At 41.4% G+C, this 17,148-nt stretch overlaps 6 protein-coding genes across 7 annotated transcripts; all 6 read right to left on the bottom strand.

Annotated features, from left to right (window-relative positions):
• Positions 1-197: 197 nt before the first annotated feature.
• Positions 198-6,875, bottom strand: LOC127860862 (uncharacterized protein C53C9.2-like). Its single transcript, XM_052399161.1, has 4 exons — positions 6,018-6,875; positions 5,613-5,664; positions 2,409-2,618; positions 198-940 (listed from the first exon to the last, which is right to left on the bottom strand). The coding sequence occupies exons 1-4, from the start codon at positions 6,731-6,733 to the stop codon at positions 605-607; spliced, it is 1,314 nt and encodes a 437-aa protein (XP_052255121.1). The 5' UTR covers positions 6,734-6,875; the 3' UTR covers positions 198-604.
• Positions 6,876-7,066: 191 nt separating this feature from the next.
• LOC127861152 (uncharacterized protein C53C9.2-like) lies at positions 7,067-10,728 on the bottom strand. Its single transcript, XM_052399528.1, has one exon. The coding sequence runs from the start codon at positions 9,689-9,691 to the stop codon at positions 8,795-8,797; it is 897 nt and encodes a 298-aa protein (XP_052255488.1). The 5' UTR covers positions 9,692-10,728; the 3' UTR covers positions 7,067-8,794.
• On the bottom strand, positions 10,724-12,140 carry LOC127860861 (protein unc-87-like). Its single transcript, XM_052399160.1, has 2 exons — positions 12,126-12,140; positions 10,724-11,476 (listed from the first exon to the last, which is right to left on the bottom strand). The coding sequence occupies exons 1-2, from the start codon at positions 12,138-12,140 to the stop codon at positions 10,724-10,726; spliced, it is 768 nt and encodes a 255-aa protein (XP_052255120.1).
• A 1,130-nt stretch (positions 12,141-13,270) lies between these two features.
• LOC127860859 (calponin homolog OV9M-like) lies at positions 13,271-13,870 on the bottom strand. The gene has a single exon (XM_052399159.1). It carries the CDS (start codon positions 13,868-13,870, stop codon positions 13,271-13,273), a length of 600 nt encoding a protein of 199 aa, XP_052255119.1.
• A 798-nt stretch (positions 13,871-14,668) lies between these two features.
• On the bottom strand, positions 14,669-16,314 carry LOC127861151 (calponin homolog OV9M-like). Of its 2 annotated transcripts, XM_052399527.1 has the most exons (2): positions 15,780-16,314; positions 14,669-15,659 (listed from the first exon to the last, which is right to left on the bottom strand). In XM_052399527.1, the coding sequence occupies exons 1-2, from the start codon at positions 16,174-16,176 to the stop codon at positions 15,229-15,231; spliced, it is 828 nt and encodes a 275-aa protein (XP_052255487.1). In that variant the 5' UTR covers positions 16,177-16,314; the 3' UTR covers positions 14,669-15,228. The 2 variants fall into 2 exon arrangements, with proteins under 2 accessions (XP_052255487.1, XP_052255486.1); XM_052399526.1 differs by having other exon boundaries at positions 14,669-16,314.
• LOC127860858 (calponin homolog OV9M-like) lies at positions 16,207-16,687 on the bottom strand. Its single transcript, XM_052399158.1, has 2 exons — positions 16,290-16,687; positions 16,207-16,243 (listed from the first exon to the last, which is right to left on the bottom strand). The coding sequence occupies exons 1-2, from the start codon at positions 16,685-16,687 to the stop codon at positions 16,207-16,209; spliced, it is 435 nt and encodes a 144-aa protein (XP_052255118.1).
• Between the last annotated feature and the right edge of the window lie 461 nt (positions 16,688-17,148).

Raw genomic sequence — 17,148 nt, 5'->3', positions numbered from 1 at the left:
TTTAAAAAAGTCTCTTTTAAACAAAAATCAAATGTAGGACTGCGGACTGCACAGGCTTATCTGGCACGACACTTAACGCACGTGAATTACGGTAATACGTGTTTTCCCAGAGCGCGGCTTTGATGTAGAACCGACTAACTGATTTTCGAATTACGAAAATAAGTTTTTTAATTGGAGGAATTATTTAAAAACCATGGTTAAGCCAACATAAAACATCTTTATTGCAGATCAAGACATTAACATAATTCTTTGAAATGTACTAGGTATCGTACACGTTTACCTCATAATCAATTGTTTACAGATTTTTGCGGCAATGCATGAACTTAAACAAGCATTTATTCCTGATGGTATGGGTAATGTGAGTAGTGACGCAAATAAATATCTGCTTACATTTGTCAAATCACTTTTGATTTTCCATTCATATAATTAAATTTTAAATATTAATTCAAGATTTATTGTGTACACTTTGTTCAAGCGTCACTTATAACACACATTCAACTTCTAATACGAACTGTCGCGACAACTGAACAAAGTTAAAGCAGCATTACAACGCTCAAGACTTCACCAGACGAGATGTACGCGCGGTACTTCCGATATTCCACGCTCATGCCTCATCCGGATACTCATCGTCATCGCCCTCCTCGTAGAGCTCACGCACCCGGATATCCGGTCCGTGGCGCACCGCCCCATAGCAGCGCATCCCTTTCTGAGAATCGTAGATATTTGTTGCCGCCTGCTGAGTCAGCATGGTCTCTCCTTCCTTGACCTGATCGTCCGCCCGGATATCCGCCCCGTGGCGGACGGCGCCATATCCGGTCATGCCCTTCTGGGAGGCATAGATATTGGTCTTGGCTTGCTGGGTCAGGAGTCCCTGGCTAGCGCGCAGCTGTTTTTTGCTCCATCTCTTCTTCGGTTTTTGTGCGGCTGAGTCAGACATCACCTGTGAATAACGTTAAATTGCGCTCAAATTATTGTATGTACTTAAACTGCGCCTTGTTTGTTCTTAAATTTTTATATTCCTACATATATAATTAGTTAACGTATTTATATCCGCGTCCATGCAAACAATAGTTAATGCATTCGCTGTTAACCCGTACAGATTGACAAAAGCTGCATTCGAACATAGACGCAACAACTGCGAAAATTCATTATTAAAACTAAATGAATGTGTCGCGTTCTGAGAAAACTGGGCATAATGCATGTGCGTGAAGTGTCGTCCAAGATTAGCATGTTCAGCCCGCACAGGCTGATCAGGCACGACACTTTACTCTTTAATGGTATTTTTTGTTTAAAGGAAGTCCCTTTTTACCAAAAATCCTGTTTAGGCGGAAAGTGTCGTCCATGATTAGCATGTGCGGGCTGCACAGGCTAATCTGGGACGACACTTTACGCACAGGCATTATGCCCAGTTTTCTCAGAACGCGACACTTAAATGTACCTTTAAATACACTTACGATGTTGATCTTTGTATCCTCTGCTCATTTTCCCCTTTGTATAGAGACTTATAAAATTATACTGATTCCGAGGAAACGTTTTTCCTTATGCACCATATTTTTATAATATTTTAGGTCTTAGTATTTTAGGTCTTTTACGGTGACATACAGAAGTCCTTAAAACCACACTTTTGGTAATAGACTAAAAGCTATAAAATTGTGTCGTGGCTGTTCACATGGTATGATGATTTAATACATTATTTGGGGATAGCCGTGAACATTGCATGCGACAACTATCCGTTTGTTATAATTTAGACATTGCACAACACGTTAATTTGACCAGAGATATGTTTCGTTTGTCATTTCCTTATTGACGTGAAGTCAAATTATACATGTACATTTTTAGAACCGTGGCATGTACTCATTATCGCAACATATAATTTTGTATTGTCTTGTATATATTGATAGTATTATCTTCGTGATGTACCGGTATTCGTTATTTGACTTTGACATTCATACATGAATATTCTCTGATCGTTGAACAACCAATGTTCCTATTCCAGACGCATATATTTCCACGTCACATCTATCGTTATAAACGATTTATAAAACATCGGATAGTGAGGCTTTGTGATTAAATGCAGTTTACTCGACTGATAAAGGACAACTTCAAATATGTTAACATTTTTTATTCATTTTTTCAAAGAAAATATTAAAATAATCGATGGAAAGTATATCGTGGCATAGTTTCATACCTGGACTATAATTTAAGAAAATTTGTATGGAACATTATTTGTACCGTTATGAAAGCGTAAACTAAAGTCGAACTATATTTGTCGTCAATGTTTTGTCTTCTAATTTTACACGTATTCCACAAAGTTCATACAATCCTCCCTTATGTTCTCAATATTAAGTCGCCGACTTATTGTCATCATTCTTTTCCGCTCGCCGCGCTCTCGTCTGCGTCGGCTTCACGTCTTCCTCGTCCGTAAGGAAATCGTCGGAGTCGCCCTCGTAGAGCTCCCGCACCCGGATGTCGGCTCCGTGACGCACCGCTCCAAACGGTGTCATTGCGGTCTGATTCGCGTAGATGTTGGTGCGCGCCTGCTGCGTTAACAACCCTTGGCTCGCCCGCAGCTGCTTCTTGCTGAAGCGCTTCTTTGGTTTGCCTCCAGACTCCATCTCCTAAAGCAACATTTGATATAACTTTCAAACCGTGCTTAACCTGGGTTTATTTTGAATTCCGGAAACATTCTGCTGTTGTCTATCTCGAAAATGAAATTTATGATTGTGTTTTGTCAATTGTGGTAAAGGAGATTAATGCGATATGAAGTGTTTTTTCTTAAACTTATTTCCTTTAGAATTTTACAAAGCAATGATACGAATTGTGAAAGTCACAGTTTTAGAGTGTTTTCATTCTGTTTACGAGTCTTTATATTGTGTATGAAATATGTCGTTCTATGTATCTGTATTACACACAACGATGCACATTGCCTGCGACAATTTCATTAAAATTGTGTTCCGTTTTATTTTTATTTTCGTACAGTTTCTTAAAACACTGTAATCTTAAAAACTTGGTTTACAACGATGTATCAAACGAATTTAATGTTTATGTTGCAAATGGATAAGCACATGTTTTCCATAAACTAAATGCAATTTCCTGTGGAGTTTCTTTCAGTCTGTGCCAAATCTCGTGTCTTCGGATGAGTTCAATTCATGACTAATATTAAACGCTTCTTAATAGTATATATCCATTTTGTCCAATATTGATGAAGCATTTCGATGTTATGCCTTGATGGGAACCGTATTTAATTTAAAAATCTGATTAAATATATAAATAACGTCAACATTTTCTATAAAATAAATATATGGTGCGCGCCAACTTCAATCAGTAAAAAAGTTCTGTTATTATATTATGTTATTATAATTTAATCGATATCTGGGAAAACCGGTCTTAAGGGGTGTGCATAAAGTATCATCCAAGATTAGCTTGTGCAGTCTGCACATTTGAAACATGAAGGACACATTCCATCCAAAATGGAATTTCCTTTGGAAGAGATTTCGTTCGAAAGATAAATTCCAAAAGCACAGCTAAGGTGGGACGATTCTTTAAAGGGGTTAATTGCATGTGCGTAAAGTTTCGTCCCAGATTAGCCTGTGCTGTCCTCACAGGCTTATTAGGGACGACATTTTCCGCCTTAATTAAGTTTTTGCTAAGAAGAGACTTTCTTGAAACAAAAATATCATAAAAGCGGAAAGTGGCGTCCCTGATTAGCCTGTGCGGACTGCACAGGCTAATCTGGGACGACACTTTGCGCACATGCACTATGCCATGTTTTCCCAGAGTGCAGCTCAGCACAGCTATTCAATACATTGATATCGTTCTCATATGCTTAATTGCAGGTATAACACACTCATGGACGTCTTCTTTCAACGTAAAACATTATTTCGTTACTGAAGCTGTTTTATCAGGCAGGACGCAGATCTATCCGTTAATCGATTCATCTTTGTTCGATTTCTAACGGCGGTGATTTTTAAAATACAATTGTAAAGACCTGCGCATCAGTTTAAAGGTATTGCAGAAATAACCATAGATAGAATGAATCTGTATTTTTGACGGTTAAATTTTGGAGAAGTTTTTGCACTGCTTAATGAGTTGATAACTACATTTGTATTCCCAGACACATTAAGACCACGAATAATCTGTATGCAAGGGTTGTCATTTCCTTGAAGCCGTTTCATGTTCGAACCCTTAATACCTCGTAGTTTAGTGTGTGTGTTTTCTGTTTATCGGTGTTGTTATCTAAGTATTTTTATTTAAAATATCTGAAAAGGTCTCTTAAAATGTACGTGTGGTTAACAAATGTTCGGGTTTTACTTCACATGTGTTTCTCTTTCCTTTAGCTCTTAGCAAGCTTTACTCCCCGATATTATGGTATTTTCCTTACTAGTTCTGGTATTTTCCTTACTTGTTTTGTTATTTTCCTTACTAGTTCTGGTATTTTCCTTACTAGTTCAGACGAAAAGTGTCTTCTCTGATTAACCTGTGCGGCCTTCGGAGACGACAATTTACGCACACGCTTTAATTAAAGGGGCCTTTTCACAGATTTTGGCATTTTATAACTTATTCATTAAATGCTTTATATTGATAAATGTAAACATTGGATCGTAAAAGCTCCAGTAAAAAATCAAGAATAAAATTAAAAAAAGGAAAAAAAACATTGCCCGGAGCAGGTTTCGAACCAGTGACCCCTGGAGTCCTGCCAGAGTCCTGAAGTAAAAACGCTTTAGCCTACTGAGCTATTCCGCCGGATACACATTAACGTATTTTATACCTTATATAAGAAATCTTCGTAGTTTCACAAAATTTAACGACAAAAACAGAACTCTCCAAATTATTCAATCGTTTCGCGTTGCAACGCTTTATAATTTTTAGGTTTTAAAATCGTCAAAAGATGCATATAATGGCTATATTAGAGCATGGTAAATGTTCAGTATTACTGTTTCCTCACAAATATCATAACCTAAACGAAAATTTGCGAATCTGAAACAACTTTTTTTCAATTTTGTCAATTTACCAAAGCGTGAAAAGATCCCTTTAAACCTCGTTTTACCTTAGCGAAACTCATATTATTTAGTTTACATAAATTATCGTTTAGAGATTGATATTTTAAATATATCCATAAATAAATTGATTTCGACAATTATTAAAGATTTAATTTTGATTTATGTGCGAAAATCTATGTATACTGTAGAAGATTATACACGTGAAGTTTGTTTACGCGTTCAAGCTCGCTTTTGTCTTTCACAATGTACTGAAAGGAGAAACATTTAAGAGCTGCGCTCTGTGAAAAAGGGGTTTAATACATGTGCGTAAAGAGTCGTCCCAGATTACACTGTGCAGTCCGCACAGGCTTATCAGGGACGAAACTTTCCCCTTTTTGATATTTTCTGTTTAAAGAAAGTATCCTTTTTAGCAAAAATCCAGTTTAGGCGGAAAGTGTCGTCCCTCCACAGGCTTATCTCGGAAGACACTTTACGCACACCCATTGCATCCCATGTTCACATAGCACGACCCATATGTTATGAAAACTTAATGCAGGCACCTAAACGAATGACAAACGTTCCGACATGTACACGACTATACATGTACACAAAGCAGTAAGGATTAGTACGTGCCAGCGCATGCGCATTAAAGCGTATTTCTCCCAGAATACCATGGTCGGTTACACTGATGCTCAAAAAGAAGAAATTCAAAACTGCATTTTTGTCGTGAAGGTTCAAAATCAACAAGTAAAAATTCTTATTCATAAAATTATAATTCTCTAATTATGTATTACAACATGTTTTGCAACATATACTGTGCTTTTAAATAATACTAATATAATGTATGTGGTATATGTCATAGTGACATTGCATATATCATTTCTGAGCGAGATTAAAATCTGTGCATGATACAAAATTGTAGCTATAGATCAACAGTTTCAAAAATATCACAATGTCTAGTTACTAGTAACTAAAATACACGTTTTCAACTAAAGTTCTCAACTGAAACATTCAGTTCGAAAGTTCATGGGAGATTACTCTTCTTCGTTATAAATTTGCGCCTCCGGTTCCGGAATGGCTTCTTTTGTCACTTCCGTCTCTTCTTCCTCTACTTCGTCCTGTTCAGTAAAAGAATCCTCTTTCGGTTCCTCTGCAATCTCGATTTCCGGTTCGGCGTACTTGTCAACATCCAGTTTTTGCTCTGGTTTCGGTTCATGTACTTCCGTTCTAGTCTCGTGCTTAATCTCCGTATACGGTACTGGCAGCGGGACCTTCCACGCCGGCTTCGACAACACCGGCTCATCCTCATCCGTCGGATACTCTTCCTCATTTCCCTCCTCGTACAACTCGACTACCCGGATGTCCGAGACGTGACGCACCGCCCCAAATGACGTCATGCCCTTTTGGGACGCGAACAGGTTCGTTCCTGTCTGCAAGGAGAGCGTGGAGAGACCCTCCAAAGTGGCTCCGTCTGCCCGTATGTCCGGTCCGTGACGGACGGCGCCGAATCCCGTCATACCCTTCTGGCTGGCGAACACGTGCGTCTTTGCGATCTGGGTAAGCTCCCCCTGCCCTTCCGGGCACGCGTTGTCCACCCGGATGTCAGACACGTGACGGACGGCCCCGAAGCCGGTCATGCCCCGCTGGCTCGCGTAGATATTCGTTCGCGCCTGCATCGTCAGGAGGCCCTGGGTGGCGCGAAGCTGCTTCCGGGAGAACTTCCGGGGCTTCTTGGTTTCCGCCGAGGCCTCCATCTCCTATAATCAGCAGAAAGGCAAGATTTAGAATATGTTTTTATTAATTCATATTTAAACACTTTACACAGAATGACTTAGCAGAACGATAATTTATAAGGCCGAAATTACGTTAAAACTGTTTAAATCATACAATCAAACATTGTTGTTTTGTGTGTGTTTGTGGGGGAGGGGGGGTCCTTATGAAAATATGAAAACCTTTTTATCTATGCCGAATCGGGTGTTTACAATGTGTGTTGTTAAAATGTGTCGTTAAAATTTTCATTAAATATAGTTTTGAAATTATTTATTACATTTTACAGGATACTACGATGTTTATTCCAAAATTTGTGGATATCAGACCCATTTCAAAGGAACAGCAAAGGACTTCGAAGGAACAAGGTTACACTACACCAACTCTAGTTCGAATTCTTATGCTCTCACCGCACAAAGTATATCCCTGTTTTCTACGGTTGGTTCAACTACTAATGACCTAATAAACAGCACATCACAACACAATAATGCTTTCTATAGTTACTGCACAAACATTGCACTTTTACAATTTTGTTAAACATGAATTTTATTTATCAACTTTTAAAGCCAAAATATCCCATCAATGATTCACAATATTGGCAGATTATTATTAGTGGGAATAAATTTTCATTAAACATTTGAATCAATTACATGTTTGAATAACAGTGATTTAAACATATATTATTTATAAACTTTATTTTAGTAATTAAAAATAACTCACCGATTCTGCTGGAATTATTATTTCAATTTCATTTTTTGTCCACACTGCGCCAAAGACTTTTCCGGATATACAAGGATACCTCGTGATTGGTATTATTGGATTTAATTGGATTTTATATGAGCGGCGTCATGCGAAAACCGATCTTATGTCATATGCAATAAAGTCACGAAACATTTAATGTCTCAATAACGGCCAGGGAAGGCTGGTCAAGCGCTACGCTGGCCTCATATGAAATAAGACCCATGTTCGCATGACGCGTCTAATATAGGGTGCTTTATAACGCGAATGAGGATGGAGGACATGGCATCGAAAAGTGAAACTAAAATGGAAAATGGGATAATAAATACTGAACAATGGAATCATTTGACTACATTCAAATAACATTCAGAAGAAGGTAGACTTTTCGCATTGTTGTGCAATCGGCAAAAATGCAGGATACCACGTTTCGGGAGGAATCTGAAAGAAAAGCAGTATATTTAAATTAAGGAACATGCAAACAATGTGGGTCAAGTCTGGGCTGAAAATGAAAAAGGAAGGTTACATCATACTTCATGCATACAAAGTTTGAAAAACCATTGCGACAAGGCTATAGGTATCCGAGGAAGGGAGTAAAACAGGTGCTCCGGATGCGTGCAACGTCTGTAGAAAGACGATTGGTGCGAGGAGATTGGAAGTACGGGATCCTAACAGGCGCTTATATCCGGGATACTGAGTGGTTTGTGCAATCCTTTCTGATATCAGAGTCATTTATTACGATTCCATCTGGCTGCTCATTTTGTTATTCTCGTACATTTCACAGTTTTGAGCCATCCTATTTTTCCGTTTTTTTTCATCTTCAAAAGCTTCAGAACGTTCTTTTTGTTTTGATTTATTTATTTCATAAAGGGCAATAACAACTTATTTAAATAATGTAAGATTTCCTATTTTGAATTAAATTTACGCCCACTCAAATCTAATTTAAAAATAATTATTCTACTACCAGCCCTATAGTAGATTTATCAGCTCCAAATCACATAATTACAAGCGCATACGGTCATAATCTTACAATAAATAATAATGTCACAAACGAGAAGGATAAGACAAATCACGTCACAAACTACGCCGCCAGTATATACAAGTAATGGATATGCTCGTTAAATAAAACTGACAATCCCGATTCTTAATTTGTTTACACTAGTTTCAATGATTATCCCAGTTTCTGTTCAAAATTCGTATTAAAGCAGTTACTAGTATATATAATCTGAATCTCCTTAAAGTTAAGTAAAGCGTCCTTCTAATTGAACCTAATTTGAATATTAAAAAAAGTGTCTTTCTCGTTGTTTAAATTTCTACCAAGAGAATCCACCATCGTCGCCGTCGTTAGCGGAGGTGTCTTCGTAAACGGGTTCCGGCTCGGGTTCTGGTTCCGGCTGTGGTTCAGGCGTTTTCTCCTTTTTAACAACGACCGGCTCAGGCTTGGGAGCCGGCGCCGGGGCTGCATCTCCTCCGTTCTGTCGGGCCTCCCGGCGGCGCTGGCTCTCCGATATGACGGGCTTGGGTACATCCTTGTCCTCGGGATATTCGTCGTCCTCCCCCTCGTTGTAGAGTTCCGTCACCTTAATGTCGCCGCAGTGACGAACGGCGCCAAATGACGTCATGCCCTTCTGGGAAGCAAAAATGTTGGTTTGAGCGACTTTGGTCAAAACACCCTGGCTGCGGGAATCCATGTCTTCCGCCTTGATGTCTTTACCGTGACGTACTGCGCCGAAAGCGGACATGCCTTTCTGTGAGGCGAAGATGTTGGTCTCGGCCACTTTAGTGAGGACGCCATGGCTTCTCTGGTCGGCTTGGTCGGCCTTGATGTCCTTACCGTGGCGAACGGCGCCGAAAGCGGTCATACCGGATTGTGAAGCGAAAATGTTTGTCTGGGCCACCTTGGTTAGCACGCCCTGCCCGCGCTGGTCGGCGTCGTCGGCGCTGATGTCTTTCCCGTGTCTTACGGCACCGAAAGCGCTCATGCCTTTCTGGGAGGCATAGATGTGTGTGGCGGCGACCTTCGTGAGGACGCCCTGACTGCGGTTATCCATATTGTCGGCACTAATGTCCTTTCCGTGGCGAACGGCGCCGAACGCCGACATGCCTTTCTGAGAGGCGTAATTGTTGGTTGCCGCCATTTGGTGAATGAATCCATGGCCGGCACGCAGCTGCTTCTTAGAGAATTTCTTCTTTGGTTTGTCGTCACCCATCTGTTGTGACAGAATAGCGGAAAAAAATTAGCCTTATTCCGTGAAAACGTGGCTTAATAAATGTGCGTTAAGTGTGGTCCCAGATTAGCCTGTGTAGTTTGAACAGACAAATCAGGGAAAACACTTTTATGGACAATGTAGTTTCTTTTAAACGAAAGTCTAGTCTAGGCGGCAAATGTCGTCCCTGATTAGCCTGTGAGGACTAACGCTTAACGCACATGTGTTTTGCCCTCTTTGCCCAGAACCAGACTCAATTATGAAGCAAAACACATAAATTATAGAAGTACAATAAACAGCGTCTGGATTGGCATTGGTTAGAGAGACGCAATAACCTGAAAGAAAACGTGTATATTAGTTGTTATCTTGTGGACATGGTCGAGTGGTTCTCCGGTTCAGCTCTAAAAAAAAAATGTATATTAAAATGCTATAGATAAAAAGTGTGTTGATTGAACATGTGGATGGAATGAACAATGCATGTTATAAAATGCTTCAATTCCAAAGCGAGCGCAAATAAGTCTTTATAGAAAACTCGCGTTTTAGTTTGGACTTGCCGTAAACGTTTGCAAAATCAATGACACACTATTGAAGACTTTAGCCCAAATTTATTGTCAAAATTATAAAAAAAATACTATTCGAAATATTAAAACATCTATTCATGTCATAAGTAGGAAATAGAAGATCGAAATCCATTTTCACAGATCGCACATTAGACACCATTTAGTTAGAATCAAATGAATTGAGCTTTGTAAAAACATCGTTACATATGAGCTTTCAGCCCCATTGAAGCTCATTTAAAATACCTTAAATACTCATTTATAAAAATCAATAAGTAATCAGCCAATACAATTGACTCTAATAGCCATGGTATGTCAATGTGTCTGTTTATGTACATTCTGGTTTCCATACCAAATGACGCGAACAATTCACTGAGTCTTAACAATGCACACGAACTTATCGGAATTATAGTCAGTGAGTGCAAGAAAACGTATAGGAAAGGCTGCGTGTATGCCCGACCGGGGTATGTCCGGCCCTCTACTCCTCCCCCGTCTTCGCCTGAGCCGCATCGCGCTTCGACTTAGGGGCCGGCGCCGGCTCGTCGGGGTCGGTAAGATATTCATCGTCGTCACCCTCTTCGTACAGCTCCTTAACGGCGATATCCTTGCCGTGTCTGACAGCGCCGAAGCATGTCATGCCCTTCTGGGAGTCGTAGATGTTCGTTTGCGCCTGCTGCGTCAAGAACACTTGGCCGTCCTTGTTCTCGTCGTCAGCGCGGATGTCAGCACCGTGTCGGACGGCTCCGTAGCTGGTCATGCCTTTCTGGGAGTCGTAAATATTAGTCTCGGCGATCTGCGTCAGTTTGGCGTGGCTCTCCGGGCGGATGTCGTCGGCGCGAATGTCGGCGCCGTGGCGGACGGCTCCCGGTGCCGTCATACCCTTCTGAGAGGCGTAAATGTGAGTTGCAGCCTGCTGGGTGAGGATACCCTGCCCTTCAGCGTTGGCGTCGTCGGCTCTAATGTCGGGCCCGTGTCGCACTGAGCCATATCCCCTCATGCCCTTCTGAGAGGCGTAGATGTGAGTTGCCGCCTGCTGAGTCAAAATGACCTCTCCTTCCTTGATCTGATCGTCCGCCCGGATGTCCGCCCCGTGGCGTACGGCGCCATATCCGGTCATACCCTTCTGGGAGGCATAGATGTTCGTCTTAGCCTGCTGGGTCAGGAGCCCTTGGCTAGCGCGAAGCTGCTTCTTGCTCCATCTCTTCTTCTTTTTCTCGGCGGTTTGCTGGTCCTGTGCAAAACAAACAGTGGAGTTAACGTATGCTTTCCGGTTTGTGGTAGCTCGTTTGAATTAAGTGTGAGTTAACTGTGTAACTGCTATGCACGAACGCATGCAAATGTAGACAACTGTATAAAACATTCATGCTTTGTTGTTAATATTTAACATGTGCAGTGAAGAAGTGTTTTAATGAAACTTGCATAGCATGTAATGTATGTGGTAAATATAGCTTACTACCGTAATATAATAAATTGTTAATAATACATTAACATAGTACATTTTTAACTAGAAAATTAAGTGGAAAAAAGTGGGATTTGGTTGGGATTGGACAATTTCGGAATGCGTGAAAATTTCTAATTACAGGTTGTGTGGGGAAATCTATGTTCTATATAACACACGGTTGATTATTTGGATAATCTTTATTCTACTCGACTGCTATTAAACTTTATCGAGCTATAAAAGCTTTAAAGATTCTTTGAAAAAACTACCCTTGTTATCATTAGTATTAATAAACATTTTAATTTTTCATGCACACAAAAAGACGATTAAGCAGCGAATCAACCCGTTGGATGATTTACTTGTACATAACGGGTGGGTGGGGTAAATTATTGGGGTTTCAGGGTGGGTGGGGTATTGGATAGCAAAGCATGGCAAAACTTACCGAAATCCATGTCATTCAATACGCCACTTCTTGATAAAGTTCACATGACTGCATTCATCACGACGAGGCTCGTTCCCAACACGTAACTCGTGCGCACGTGCACAAAATTAAGCAGCAGCGTTAGAGAGACGTCAAGCAGTTAACACCCGTGTTTAAGATAGCAATGACAGCGGTGTTAGGACAACTTTTAAGTAGAAATGCAACAGACACGAACATGAACACTTGAAACAGATACTTAAAATAACAAATAAGACACTTAAATCTTTTTCAACGTTTTAATTTAACATTTTTAATAAGATACGTCCAATCATCGAAACTTTTTTCAATTGAAGAAATCATTATTTAAGCGTTATTGTCAAATAATAAATAAAAAAAGTAAGCTAGATATTTTTTCTTCTAAGGAGTGTCGATGAGATATCACATATACATTGTCACGCATTCATGACGTCACTGGTTTCAAAGAAGCAAAAACACATTATTTGGCCTTGGTAATTCCTTCAGCGGTGACGTCCGGTTTGTTCTCGGTAGATGTCGCTTCTGTTTTAGCATCATCATCCTCTTCCCATAGTTCCTTAACTTTAATGTCAGCGATATGACGTCCAGCCCCAAATGACGTCATTCCTGCTTGGGAAGCCCCCTTATTTGTACCCGCCTGAAGACCAATGAATCCCTGCCCCGCGCGCAATTGCTCCTTTGTAAACTTTGGTCGTTTCTTGGCGTGGCCTGTTGCGCCAGATTGATTTTCGTTCGCCTGTAAACGCAATAGTAAAATTGTCACTGATTTCAATACTGAGCCCATGGTGGCTAACATGTCCAGGCCAGGCAATGAGTGTTTAGTATATGATGACTACAATGTCTGCAGAAGCACGGAAAGCAAGCCTTGGAGCGCCGGAAGTACGAGACAGCCGAGATATTCGTCGAGACGAGCGTATGAGCCACGTGCTTTCATGTACATTCCATGCAACGGACGGACACTAGAGAGATAGCGGTGGACTGTTCTTTTTGGTCGCCGTATATAAACGAAATAAAATGGAAAATAAAGTCGGTTTAGGAAAACGTCTATAGATTGAATACGTCAAATAAATAAATAATTTGTTCTTCGAAACCACTCGCACACAGAAAAGGATGAAAACAATTGATTTATTCTATTCGTCCTCGTCAACGTGCGCATCTTCTTCCTGTTCACCGTTTTGTTCCGGTTCGGGCGCTGGTTTTTGTTTGACAGGTTCCGGCTCGGAAGGCGCCTGGTTATCGGTACGCGGGAATCTCCTGCCGCCGATAGGGGCTTTTACCTCTTCCTCATCCGTAGCGTATTCATCGTCATCCCCTTCTTCGTACAATTCCTTAATTCGTATGTCGGCGCCGTGGCGCACTGCCCCGTAGCCGCGCATTCCCTTCTGAGACGCGTAGATATTTGTTTCCGCTTGTTGCGTCAAAATCCCATGGCCTTCCGGTACGCAGTTATCGGCGCGGATATCGGCACCATGTCGAACAGACCCATACCCGGTCATGCCTTTCTGAGAGGCGTAAATGTGCGTGGCGGCTTGCTGAGTGAGCACTCCCTCCCCATCTTTGTTGACCTGGTCTGCCCGGATGTCAGCCCCGTGACGCACTGCTCCAAACCCCGTGGTTCCCGCCTGAGAGGCGTAGATGTTCGTCTTGGCTTGCTGGGTCAAGATACCCTGGCTGGCGCGTAGCTGCTTCTTGCTCCACCTCTTTTTCTTCTTTTCGCCGGATTGTTCCATCTCCTGTCAAGAACAACACATACATAGAACAGACACATAGCAAGCGGCAGACACGTCACACACAAAAGCAGCGGCGAACATAGAATTTGGATAAATGGCTTTACGGCCCAGCTCTATGGTTAGTGAGACAACAACAGTGCATCGACGAAAAAAGTATATTTGTAGTGTATCTACGTCACGATGGTTAGTAAGTATTCTAAGGAATACTACAGGTACCATGTCCCTAAAGTATAATCTTGTTACTCACCGATGAAGTCCCAATAACAGACCAGGCCCGTCAGATGTGGCATTTCGTTGCTCAAAGAAACGGCACGCTTTTCTTAACAACATAAATCACTACAACACGCAAATGCATTGCACGCATTCCATTATTTAACAAAAACAGAAGCACTGTCATCCACAGCAACTAACAACTACATAATCCGTCGTTAATATTTAGCAAACAATGCACAACATTAACACAAATATCGGACACTAAAACCAGATGCATACAGATCTAGATGTACTTTTCAATTCTTTTTAAATATCACTTGCTAATTATGTCATTGGATATAGACAGCTGGGATATGGTTTTGTGACATAGAAATGCGTTAGCTATACTTCGACAATTTGACAATGTAGCACAGTATGTTTGTTTTTAAATATTAGTATGTAAAGGTTGCAAGATAATTGGAGGGCATGAAATGTGGTGTAAGTTTGTTATACACGCGAAGTAACAATTTTAAAACGGACATTTTGCTGATATACACTACTTTTTCAAATGTGCAAACCAAGAGATGGGAAACGAACATTTTCGAAAAAGTGGTCAAATGCACTTTATTACGACTTGCAAATGTACAGTTAACTCCACTAAAATATATTCACACACTTTAAAACTCGACTTATTTTATGTTATCACAATAAAATTAACTGGTCAATAATATATTACACCGCTTGATAATGTCATACAATAAATGAACATATTTGAATTGAAGCAAAAAAGGCATAGGGGCACACATGAAACAGAAACATTCCTACCAAATCAAAAATGACAACAATGATTTCAGAATTAACTATTGAAGGAATGTCACATATTATTGTCAAACAAGGGTAAAGATCGAAAAATGACTTGGTTGCAGGTTTTGGTTTTCACATATTGCACAATCGTCCCAACGCCTTACCCATTCTAATGGGATTGTGAAAACAAATATTCCAAAAACATCGCAAAGATCAGACGAAGATCAGACGTTACTGTCTATCGTTCATACTTGCATTTGAACTACCATTGAGGTTTGGTGAAATAATCGGATGTTTATCAACAGACAAAACAGAAAACAAATTGCATATGTTCACAGTGTAAACGCTTCGTTTTCACTCGATTAATCTGCTGAGAATGTGAATGTAGCGTCGTCGTCATTTCCGGCGTTATTGGAAATAGGCGCCTCCTCTTCCTGTATAGTTGAGACCGGTTCGGGTTTGGGGCTCGGTTCTTTACGGCTAAATACCGAGGAGCGCTTCCGGACCGGCTCCGGCTTAGGCGCATCTTCCTCGTCTGTGGGGTATTCGTCGGAGTCGCCGTCCTCCCATAGGGGCTTGATCCTGCGGTCCGCAATACCGCGAACGGCTCCAATCGCCGTCATTCCCTTCTGGGAAGCATACTTGTTTGTTCCGGTTTGTAAGGTCAGTGTGGCGAGCCCCTCCAGAGAAGCGTCGTCCGAGCGAATGTCTGACACGTGACGCAACGCACCGAAACCCGTCATGCCCTTTTGACTGGCGTATTTGTTTGTCCCAGCGATCTGCGAGAGTTCTCCTTTACCCCTGTCGTCATGTTCATCACATCGTAAGTCGACACCATGGCGCGTGGATCCGAACCCCGTCATGCCCTTTTGACTGGCGTATTTGTTTGTCCCAGCGATCTGCGACAGTTCACCTTTACCCCTGTCGTCTTGATCATCACATCGCAAGTCGACACCATGGCGCGTGGATCCGAACCCCGTCATGCCGCTCTGGTTTGCGTATATGTGTGTAGCGGACGCCTGGGTTAAAACACCCTTTCCGGCTTCGTCCTGGTCATCAGCCCGGATGTCGGAGCAGTGACGCAGCGCACCCATGGACCGCATCCCCTTCTGGCTGGCAAACTGGTTAGATCCGTACTGGAGGCCTATGGAAGCATTGCTTTCCTGACACATGTCATCTACCCTCAGATCTTTAGCATGGCGAACAGCTCCAAAGCTTGTCATACCCTTTTGTGACGCAAACTGGTTCGAGCCGGCCTGTGGCCCGATCACTGCGTTGCTTCTCCTGACAAATGTCGTCGACACCAACATCCTTGCCGTGCCTTACTGCACCGAAACTAGTCATGCCTTTCTGAGAGGCAAACTGGTTGGAACCCATCTGGCACGGTATCGACGCGTTGCCCTCAATACAAACGTCGTCTGACCTTATATCTGCGCCATGACGAACAGCGCCGAACGACATCCCTTTCTGTGTCGCAAAGCGGTTTGTCGCCATCTGCTGGCTCAACTCTGCGGACCCCTCGGGAACCATGTCATCCGAGCGGATATCCACACCATGGCGAACAGCGCCGAAAGACATACCTTTCTGGGTCGCAAACCTGTTGGTGGCGGCTTGTTGCGTCAGCAAGGTGTTCCCCTGGGGATCCAAGTCGTCGGCCTTAATGTCGGCACCATGACGGACCGCGCCAAAGGACATGCCCTTCTGTGTCGCGAACTGGTTTGTTCCGGTTTGAAGAGTAAGTAAGCCATCACTGGCTCTCAGTTGCTTCTTTGAAAACTTCTTTGTTTTCTCTTTGGGTTTTTCTGAAGTTCCGTTTGTCATGTTTGTCATCTGCAAATAATGGAACCGAGTAAGGGGCCGAAAACATGGAGGTACGGAATACACGGAATGCTATAAGGGTACATTTAGTCGCATATACAGCTCTACTTGTCTATAGTCTATTGTGTAACTAACGTTTTAGTAATGTGAGTAAAGTGCAACGTAAATATTATATAAGTATTCATTATATTATTTTTTATCATCATGCACGAAACACTTTCTAATCTAAAGCTTATATTTGACAAAGCAAAAGCAATGTTGAATAAATTCCATACATAAGAATAATTGGATATATTTTAAATTCTTATTAATTGTCGCTTAGTATTTGAAGGATTTCAAAGTATGGATAAAACGGAAACATTTACAATCAATTATTATACAATTTGTATTCATTTGAAAATAAAGGATACGTTTTCATCAGGTTAAAAAAAAGAAGATACATGGGAACTTTGTCGGGATTAAGA

The sequence above is a fragment of the Dreissena polymorpha genome, chromosome 15 (genome assembly GCF_020536995.1).
Source record: "Dreissena polymorpha isolate Duluth1 chromosome 15, UMN_Dpol_1.0, whole genome shotgun sequence".
NCBI lineage: Eukaryota > Metazoa > Mollusca > Bivalvia > Myida > Dreissenidae > Dreissena > Dreissena polymorpha.
Note: the sequence above shows the minus strand (reverse complement) of the source record. Positions and strands in the feature narration are given on the sequence as shown.